The sequence below is a fragment of the Bactrocera dorsalis genome, chromosome 5 (genome assembly GCF_023373825.1).
Source record: "Bactrocera dorsalis isolate Fly_Bdor chromosome 5, ASM2337382v1, whole genome shotgun sequence".
NCBI classification, from domain to species: Eukaryota; Metazoa; Arthropoda; class Insecta; order Diptera; family Tephritidae; genus Bactrocera; species Bactrocera dorsalis.
Window position 1 is genome coordinate 71,646,724 of NC_064307.1, and position 10,346 is coordinate 71,657,069.

Genomic DNA, 10,346 nt, shown 5'->3' on the forward strand with positions numbered 1-10,346 from the left:
AACACAGTGTTATGTTTCTCTGGTATTACCAAATATGTAAATATGTATACTTATAATATCGCTTACTACAGATCTGGCGTTCTGTAAATCACACTCTACAATATGATAACAAAAACAAATACTTAATAAATTTAAGCTGAACTTGTACCAGCTTAATGACTTGCAGCGCTTTAAAAACTCGTATAGGAATGCGGTTAATAAACACATTACACACAAACAAACATAAGATATTATATTTGAAAATGATAAATATTTCTTTATTTATACTCATAAGTTTTGTTAAGTATTTATGAATAAGCAATACATTGTATGTTAAAATTTAAATTAATATTCATTTAATATTTTGTATGTATGTATAAGTGGCTTTAACACCATTAAAAACAAAAGGTACTGAAAATTTTTTTAATTTTACTATTTTCTGCTTTTTCACATATTTTCAATAAGTTCAGCTCAAAAACTCTAATAACGTAATATTATATAAATTAAAACAAAAACAAAGTATGAAGGTGCACAAGTATGCGCATATTAAAATTACAAATCTGCAAAGCAGATAAGATAAGGAAAACGAGCACATACATACGCAATAAAAAGCTAATAATAAAAAATGGAATGGATTGCAGCTATTTGACAATATATGTATATAATACAGCAAACTTATTTGATATTGCATTCTCTTTTCTTTAAATATTCCATTTGCATAACCCAGCCCACATACTACATATTTTGTAGTTTCAAGCGCTTATCTGCCACTCCAGTAGCAAACTCGCCCATTTTCAAAAGCCAAATTTATGCGTGGATATGGCAAGACTTTTCCAATCTTTAATTGCTCGATATTTGGCTCCTCCTCAAAATACATACACTGCTTAACGAACTTCAAAAAGGTCTCATTCATTTGCTCCGCTCTACCCGGCAGCACCTGCAGATTATCATCTCGATGCAGTTTGCGTACAATTTGCTCACAGATACGTGTGTTGCAATCGACATCGAAGAGTGGCACACCAAAATTCACATCCAATATAGTCCATGCCTCTGAGGTTGTATCATCGCTTGAATTATCAACACTTTCCAAGATCGCACCTTTATTGTTGTTCAATGCCGTAGCGATGATAGGTATTTCTACTGAACTCTGAGATACCAATTCGTTTTTGGTATGCGTTGCCGCTGAATCAGCATCACATTTGGCTAACTCTGATGCCAATAATTCGTTGCAGTCGACCGAAGTGTAGACATTGGATGGTGAACCATTTTGTGGACTAATCGCAAAATAATTCTCATCTGGACTCTTAAGTTGGCTGCCGCTGAGCGGCGAAGCATTTAGACGCGCAAAACTGGTCACTTCAGAGCCATCTGCTGGTGATAGTAGATCCTGTGGCTGTGTTACTGTTGATACGGTTATTGGTGCAGTTGTACTAGCAAGGGCATTTGACACTGTTGGAGCTGTTACAATACTCTTTGGCGCATTCACTGACTTAATTTTGCTTTTGGGGTGTTTAAGATGTACTTGCAAATCAAATGACTCGCAGCCAATATCTGGTACGCCCGTATTAAGGAATGTAATAAAACCACAATTGTGTTCTAGATCTAAATATTTAGTTAGCTGTTGTACAGCTTTATGATTGATCCATTCTAATTGGCGTGGATCTTCTGCATTGAAGGGGAAGGCTTCATAGCGCAATTCACCAGGTTGTCGTATGCCGTAACCTTGCACGAGAATGCAGCCGTTTTTCAACTGATCGTTTAGATTGCGAAAATTCTCAGAGTTCAAAACATATGAATCGGAATGTAGTATATTTACAAGCAACTTTCCGTAACCAAGAAATATACGTGGAAGTGTTTTAAGTACAGTGCCGCGAGATAGGAAAAGACTTGGAGGGCCATAGCCTAAAGGTAACGGTAAATGATAGTAAAAAAAAGTTGTATGTTTATAGACCAATTAAATTAAATTACTAACTCCAATTGAAATTACCTGTTATATGATTATAAAATAGCTTTGTCCACATATGAGAGCTATCAGAACCTCTGTAGTATTGCCCAAAAAATGGAATGCTGAAGATATGTGAGAGTGTAGCAGTTAACGGCGTGGCAGATATGACAAATTTATATTTCTTTTCCAGTACACGATCGCGTGTTTTCTGATCCAAGCACTCCAAACATTCCAGGCGTAATAAATCAAGGCCACCTGGCACCAGATGTCGCAACGAGCATATGGTCGATCTCAAAATTACTGCATGCGCGAAATACCTAGAAACATCACCTTCACCTTCGGCATCTAAGAGCGAAACTTTTTCTAGCTCTGCTAAAAATGAGTCGATACTTTCCTCACATAGTTTTCCCACTTCAAACATAGTGACGGCATGATTTTTTAAACCCGGCGACAGATTGCCCATCATTAAAAATGCCGTTAGTGTGGAATCAAAGAGAAATCCAACACGTTTACCTGTTTTTTCTGACAAACTCGGTAAATTGCCTTCACCTTTAGGTGTTGTTGGCAGCTCCTTGATACTTAATTTTGTGGTACTCTCACTTAAATCATCTAATTCAGAGCTGAGTTCTTGCTCCTCTGAATGGTTGTGTACTTCACTATCAGTTTGCATTGCCTGTGGGGATGGTGAGGGCATATTAGCAAAACTGAAATCACTCGTATTTCCATCAGATGAAAGATAACCAATGGAGCTGTTGTCCTTATCTTGTGCCTTTACTAAAACTGGGCTGTATTGTGCAGCTTCAGCTCGTTCTGCCGTTGCCTCCGATGTAATGAAGTTGTTATAATTAAGTGGAGTTATTTGTGGTGGTTCACGTGATGTGGATTGTTCTAATTGGTATTGTTCCCAACTGGCATGATACTTTACATCAATACTGGGACTATCACCGACTGGTTCTTTGCGACGTGAGAAACCTAACCGGCAGAGTAGAGACACGGCTTGCTTGACGGAATCTAAATCGACTTGCAACATTTGTGCTAATTCCGAAATAGTCATATATTCATCCGCGCTAACGAAAATTTTATAAAGTAAGTTCTCAAAGTGATCGCCACTAGTACGATTCATTACAAAATTACGTAGCGGTGGTATGCTGATGCGATCCTCCCCTGATATGGGTATATCTAAATAGATGAGACCTTTTCGATATAAACTGTGCACAACGGCGTAGTCGCATTTTCCTGCGGTTTGTGAACCAAAATCGATGAGATCATCAATAAGACTACGTTCTGCTGTAGTTACAAATCGTATATCCGCTTCCAAGACATAGCCTACTTCGATGCGCCACCATGGTTCAATGCATACACGTACGGGAAATCGGGGCAAAAAATCCAATGGATTCGGCTTGGCACTAAATAGAAGTGCACGTGTTGTATGTGTTTTCAAATCGCTTATCAGTGATAAATACTCATTGCGTCCAATGCCCAAAATACGCAGGCAATCTGCAGCTGTGAAATTTGGTAGCGTATCATATGACTTATCATTTCGTAGCAATTGACTCACTAAATCAAGATAATAGTTAAATGGCGTAACGCGCAGTCCTTTCGTTATAATGTCAGCTAAATGATATGGAAAAAGTAACAGTCCATTGATGCTCTTTTGCACTAGCAATTCGTAGTAACGTTGTTCATGTCGAAAAACTTTAGATACGAGATTACCACGAAAACGCAACTGATTCTTTAGACTATAATTGAAAACGTACTTTTCATAGTCGAGCTGATTGTTATGGAGAACTTGCTTCAAATGAATCGGTACGGATGCCCATGGAATGTTTTGACGTACGCAATTACCGATATCTTCAGAGACCTTCTCCGACATCATTTCTCACTTAGCTATATTTTTTTATCTTTAAAAGTTGAGCAGCTACGCGGCTCTAATTTATTTACATTTTATGTATCACAAAACAATATATTTTTGGCACAAAAAGGAAAATAATAATTTTGCTATTATTTACTTTTTAAAATGTGGCAAAAAACGAATAAGAATATTGAAAGATGTTAAGTTTTCTCTGCACAGCTGACGTTTATCAATACATTTGTTTGTGCTCGTTTTCGTAGGTTTTCTATTTTGACAAATAAAATAACAGTTTGGGTAGTATTAAAAAAACAAAAGTAGCAGGGTTGATGAGATACGGTATTATATAAAATCATACCATACAGCGATTTGTTTGGTTTTTAATTATAAAAATTATAGTTAATATTTTCGAAACTTTTACGAAAAAGTGTAAAAAAAAACCCTAATAATATTCTATACAAAAAATTTATAATGTTTATCTTAAATCGAAGATGTCGTATGCAACCCTGTTTGAATGATTTTTAGAATTTTTTTGGCAGTTGTGGTAGCAACAAGGAGACAATTTCTTAAACATTTTTCTTCCACAGCTTTCTTTACAATATTTGCATAAAAAGGAACGTTTAAATCCATATAAATAAACTAAAGCATATAAAATTTATTTATTAACGAAAATAATATTCAATATATTGTGAACGACAATTCCAAAAGCTAATAAATTTGTGAAAAATTTCGCGAGAATTGGCGAAGACTACAGGAACAATCGATTTTTTTGTGTTGACAGTTCCTTTTAGTAGGAACAGTGTAGCAGGTAACAGCCTGTGAGAATTCAGGCGAAATAATAACTCACCGAATGTCCTTTTAAACAAAGCTACATTTCAAAGTAAAGTTAAGCAGACCGGCTAAGGAGCCTATAACCCGCACTATATATTTTCTTTGTTTCACTAAAGGATATATATTCAAAATTATAAACTGAAATAAAAACTTTTTTGGAGCGCTTAAAGCACTGGGTGTATAACGCCACTTGATGAACGCTGAGAAAGAGAAGCAACAAGCCATTGGCGACGATACTTCAAGGTAAAGTAACAAAATTGTTTGCGTATATTTATTAGAATTTGCATTAGAATGTCTCTTTTTACACATCATTTTTAGCATCCATGAAGATTCGCCAACTGCAAGCCATATTGTCTCTAATAGTTCAACAAGCAACAATCAACAAGAACACGAGCAACAACAACCTCAGCAAACGACACATCACACCCGCACCACCAATCCAGATATGAAAAGATCTGCTGTCAAAGAACTTATTGAACGCTATTTTTATCAGCTACAGCGAGGATGTGGGAATCCAAAATGTTCAAATCAAAACTGTGCTTCTAGTGGACAGGTTGCGCCAATGAATCCAAACGAAATTGCAGCACGAGCCATTCAACTTTTTTCACAAGACGCCAAACTATGCGATTTCTACAGTCAACCACCGAAGGTGCCGCGCACACAAAATGACTCACCGTCGAGGTAATTGAATGCTCTGAATATATCCTTTTCTTTCTTTTGTTATTGCCTAAACATATTTTTCTTTGCATTCTTTGTTTTAGTTCACACTCAGCAAGCTCTGCGGCTACGACACCCAGCATTCAAGACTCAGAAATGCTTTCGCCTAACGATAGTAGCACTAGCAGCACAAGTAGCACTACAAGCACAAGTAGTAGCAGCGGTAACAGCACCATTACCTCTGGCAGTGCCAGTGTGCGCAGTCATACTAGCCAACAAAGCAATATAAGTAATATAGCTGGGGCTAGTCTTAATAGTACTGGTGGCGATGGAGGCGGAGGCGATGCAGATGTTGCCGGTGCTTCGACATCTGCACCTGCCTTAACTTCACAGAGTTGCGGTAATTCTAATAGAATTATTGAAAACAATACAACTGCGGCTGACACTGAAATGTGTCAACTAGAAATTCTCTGTAATGCAGCCGAAGCAGCTGAAATGGCTATTGATTATAACGATATTTTGAAAACACAAACTTTGAATACATCCACAGAAGGAGAAATGGATGTTAGCGCGCCAGCGGGGCGTACAATTTCTGGACCACCTACACCAACATTTGCTCCCGTTCCATACCTCAATGAGGCACTGATCGACGAATTATTGGATGAAGGCAAAAAGTTTAACACATTCGATAGACTTTTACATGCCATAAACGAAGTTTACCCACACATTGATCGGCTCAGTAAGAGTTTTCGTCGGCCAGCTCTTTGTGTACTGCCTACCCAGCTAACGTCTAGTGCGACAGCTACAAAACTGCAAGAATTACTTGGTAAATCACCGACTGATCTAAAGAAAGAGGATTTACGTACACTCGAGGGTGAAACTGATAAAGATGAGGATAGTACATGTATTTCGGCCGAAGAAAATGCCACGAACAGTGAACAACAAGTACCACAAGTGTCTATCGACTGCGATGATGTGCCAATGGAAGAAGATGTCGCATCTGATGGGTTTTCATCATCAACAGCAGCTGCAACAAATGCTGTGGGTGACAACGAGACAGGTATACAGTCAAACAGCAATGAAACACTGGTAGACTTGGAGAGTTTGCGACGAGTGAAAAAGAAATTGTTTGCTTTGAATAATACGAGCATTGGTGAGGCGTTAAATAGCAACATAATACTGCTGGCGGAAAGTATACGTTATGGACGTGAAACTGACTGGGAAAAAGTGCTCCATTGTCTGGTTATATGCTTTGATATGGCGACAAATAGTAAGTGCTATTTCCGATTGCTTTAAAGTAGTGTTTTGTTAGAAATTTGCTTCCCGCAATATATTGCGCTTAACTTTAATTTGCACGCTAAAATTTCAATTATTTTATTCTGCAGCTTCTAATAGTTTTGCTGATTTGGAATATTTGGAGCGTTCGTTGCCTAAGCTTTGTCATGCTACACGTATATTACCAGTTGCCGCTCAGGCGCGTTTGGGTCGCATATGGGCGGCGCATTGCAAAGATCAAATGCAATCGCTGGTACAGTGTTGTCAACAATTGATTACCTTACAGGTAATACTTGACGAAGATACAGTACAGGAAAATACTGATGTGATTGCGGTAACGCGCGTGCTCAAGGTAAAACATAATATAATATAATATCTTTCTATAAAATAAATTAATTTCTATAAAATTTCTGGACAGATTGCTTTCTATGCCAATATCTTAGCCGGCGAGCTGGATACCAGCTCAATTAATGCTCATAGTCAAGCGGCTAGCGCCGCCGACGCTGACACGTCTTCAAATGCGGATACCAACAACGATGATGATGATATCTTCTTCTATACTCAAGTACCTAAACCGCATTATCCGAAGTTTGCGGAAGACGAGTTAGAGAAAGAGTTGGGAATATCGAGTATGGACTGCCGCGTGCCGTTGGTGCCATTTGAAGAGTTCTATAATGAACCGCTAAGCGATGCCATACAAATGGATCGCGATTATTTATCATATAGAAATATGATTTTATCACTGAATCCCAGTGGCGACGGTATGCAATTTTGTATTTTCATATTTTCATATTAAAAAATTATTATGTATAATTCCATTTTACAGATTTACACTTTTCCTTTATGTTGTATTCATTTATCCTAACACCTGCGACAAAAGTCATTGCGCTTTACTACGATAGCCGCATACGTATGTATAGTGAACGCAATTCATCACTCTATTCCTTATTGAACTCATTTTCTGATGGCAATGAGGTTGGCGCACGACCTGACTTGAAATTGAAAGTACGACGTGATAATATTATAGACGATGCACTCATCGGGGTAAATACACGTGATTTATGTCCGAAATATCAAATTTTAAATAATTCTTCCTCACTTTTAGCTTGAGCTTGTGGCTATGAGCAATCCGAAAGACTTAAAAAAGCAGCTAGTAGTTGAGTTCGTTGGTGAACAGGGCATTGATGAAGGTGGGGTTTCCAAAGAATTTTTCCAGTTGATTGTTGAAGAGATCTTCAATCCGGACTATGGCATGTTTGTGCATCAGGAGGACACCAACACTGTGTGGTAAGGACATAATATTTTTGATGATTGCACGGTATCGACTTCGGGCAATGGAATCGATAGCATGTGTTCCAAAGCAAACGGCTATCTGGAACAGACTATATTTTATCCTCATCGATTGCAATGATGATGTTAAAATTCCGACTGTCAATAACCTTAACGCACTGACCGCCATTCACAGTGGAGCCATTAACACCTTAACCCATTCCCTCTCAGTCAAGGGTGTACTTGGGGTCAAATCATTACCCATTGCAGACGAAGAACTCGAGTTACAACGAGCATCTAGAGTGAACCTTGCGCAATTTCGTTATGGATACTGGAGCAAGTTAAACTCCTAGTTATCCAGAATCGACAACGGCATACCAAACACATGTCGTGTGTGCAATGGCTCCACGAATGACTGTAACTATCTCTTTGCATGCTCAGCGAACCCCACTCTTCTAAGACTCCGCGATCCCGTCGAACAACTCGTTTTCTTTGCCTACCGTTAGATGGCTTCGATGACAGCCAACCCTAACCTTACCACCCAAGCGTGAATTAGATAATCACTACAACAAGAACAACCACGTACTATTTTAAATTAAAAATTAAATTTTTCTGTTTCAGGTTTAATTCAGCGCCATTTGAGAATGAGGCTCAGTTCACGCTGATTGGCATTATATTAGGTTTAGCAATTTACAATAACATCATACTGGCTGTGAATTTTCCCATGGTCGTCTATCGTAAATTAATGGGCGGCGTTGGTACATTTTACGATTTGAAATATTGGAATCCAACATTGTATAGAAGTCTGAAATCGTTACTCGACTATCAGGAGGCCGATATGGAAGAAGTTTTTATGCAAACATTTAAAATTAGCTATAACGACGTGTTTGGTGAGGTTGTCGAACATGAGTTGAAACCCGGCGGTGGTGACATAGTGGTTGGTCAACAGAATAAGCAGGAGTTCGTTGATATGTACAGCGATTATTTGCTCAACAAGAGCATTGAACGACAATTTAGGGCTTTCAAGAAAGGTTTCGAAATGGTAACAGATGAGTCGCCATTAAAATTACTGTTTCGACCAGAGGAAATTGAGTTACTCGTATGCGGTAGTAGGGTAAGTAAAATGATACATTGTTGTATTATTCAATTATAATATATTTTTCAATTCAAATAGAAATTCGACTTTGTTGAACTGGAGAAATCCACTGAATATGAGGGTGGTTACACAAAGGACTCGCAAGTAATCAAAGACTTTTGGAGTGTTGTCCACTCTATGCCGGAGGAGTCTAAGCGCAAATTACTCGAATTCACAACTGGCTCAGATCGTGTGCCTGTCGGCGGTCTAAGTCGCCTGAAACTACTAATAACACGGCACGGTCCCGACAGCGATCGCCTGCCCACCTCGCATACATGCTTTAATGTATTGCTGCTGCCAGAATACAGCAATCGTGAAAAGTTGGAGGAACGTCTACTAAAGGCTATTAACTATTCAAAAGGTTTTGGCATGTTATAAATTGCTGCTTTCAAATAACTATGTATATTCCCTTATCCGTGAGTATTGAACGACACCAAATGGAAATGCTACAGCGAAACAGGAGCGTGAATATACGTGAAATGAGAAATACAAGCGCAACGAATGCTGTTTTAACTAATTCTCTTTTAACATTCTCGTTTCTTATTTTTTGTTTATTTCTTTTTGAAGGATATGTTTTACAAATAATTGATTTTTCGGTCTCTACGACAGCTATTGAAGACTTGTCTTTATTTCATGTATATATTTTATGTTCGTTTACAACAATACATGAATACATATATACATACATACATACATGCATACATACAAATGTAAAAGACATTTCTCTAAATGAAGCGAGCAGTGAATTATTAATTTACAAAATCTTGAAGCTTCCTTACATATGTGCGCTGGTAGAAAAAAGCGCTAATAATTTAATTTTTACTCTTTCAAAAAAAAAACATATATTTTACTTGCAAGTTAATAATATATAAACTTAAAGAATTCAATTTATTTTTTCATAATTTTCTCAATGTAACATTGAGTACATCTGATAAGAAACATAAATAATTTTATATACATAAAAATAATAATTTTAATAAAAACAACACGAGTGCCACCCAAAACACTTCACTCACTACGATACGTTTCGTAACAACAAGAACAACATACATTTATTTTTGTTTGTATATGTATATATAAAAAAAGTTATTTTTAAATCGATAGCTTTTGAATTTTATTTAAAATTTCTTTTCTAGAAAACTGAAAAATTGATATGCAAATATAAATAAATGCTAATATATGCGTATACAACAGCAGATGTGCACTTATTATTTATATAAATAATATTGTGTTCTATTATATATTTTGCTAAAACAAAGTTTTTAATAATATAAAATTTAATATTAATAATTAAAAAATAAAAATTCACTCTCAGTGTACGTTATCACTAACCAACATACGGCAACACTACATTAACAGCTGATATCGCAGCTGTGTTGCAAACCTTTCAAATTTACCCTGCAATG

At 37.1% G+C, this 10,346-nt stretch overlaps 2 protein-coding genes across 2 annotated transcripts; one reads left to right on the forward strand and one right to left on the reverse strand.

The window, feature by feature from the left end:
• Positions 1 to 235: 235 nt before the first annotated feature.
• Positions 236 to 4,149, reverse strand: LOC105229460 (protein FAM91A1). Its single transcript, XM_011209766.4, has 2 exons — positions 1,967 to 4,149; positions 236 to 1,881 (listed from the first exon to the last, which is right to left on the reverse strand). Exons 1-2 carry the CDS (start codon positions 3,798 to 3,800, stop codon positions 740 to 742), a joined length of 2,976 nt encoding a protein of 991 aa, XP_011208068.2. The 5' UTR covers positions 3,801 to 4,149; the 3' UTR covers positions 236 to 739.
• A 152-nt stretch (positions 4,150 to 4,301) lies between these two features.
• Positions 4,302 to 9,827, forward strand: LOC105229459 (ubiquitin-protein ligase E3A). Its single transcript, XM_011209765.4, has 9 exons — positions 4,302 to 4,847; positions 4,923 to 5,285; positions 5,366 to 6,531; positions 6,647 to 6,888; positions 6,955 to 7,297; positions 7,363 to 7,580; positions 7,642 to 7,823; positions 8,427 to 8,919; positions 8,980 to 9,827. Exons 1-9 carry the CDS (start codon positions 4,798 to 4,800, stop codon positions 9,316 to 9,318), a joined length of 3,396 nt encoding a protein of 1,131 aa, XP_011208067.2. The 5' UTR covers positions 4,302 to 4,797; the 3' UTR covers positions 9,319 to 9,827.
• Positions 9,828 to 10,346: the final 519 nt, after the last annotated feature.

Excerpts from the sequence above, each read along its gene's own strand:
- LOC105229460 (XM_011209766.4), bottom strand. The coding sequence starts at position 3,800 with ATGATGTCGGAGAAGGTCTCTGAAGATATCGGTAATTGCGTACGTCAA. Across the intron at positions 1,882-1,966 it reads ATTTTATAATCATATAACAG|GCTATGGCCCTCCAAGTCTT; the intron begins GTAATTTCAATT and ends CGTTACCTTTAG.
- LOC105229459 (XM_011209765.4), top strand. The coding sequence starts at position 4,798 with ATGAACGCTGAGAAAGAGAAGCAACAAGCCATTGGCGACGATACTTCA. Across the intron at positions 7,581-7,641 it reads TAGACGATGCACTCATCGGG|CTTGAGCTTGTGGCTATGAG; the intron begins GTAAATACACGT and ends CCTCACTTTTAG. Across the intron at positions 7,824-8,426 it reads GAGGACACCAACACTGTGTG|GTTTAATTCAGCGCCATTTG; the intron begins GTAAGGACATAA and ends TTTCTGTTTCAG.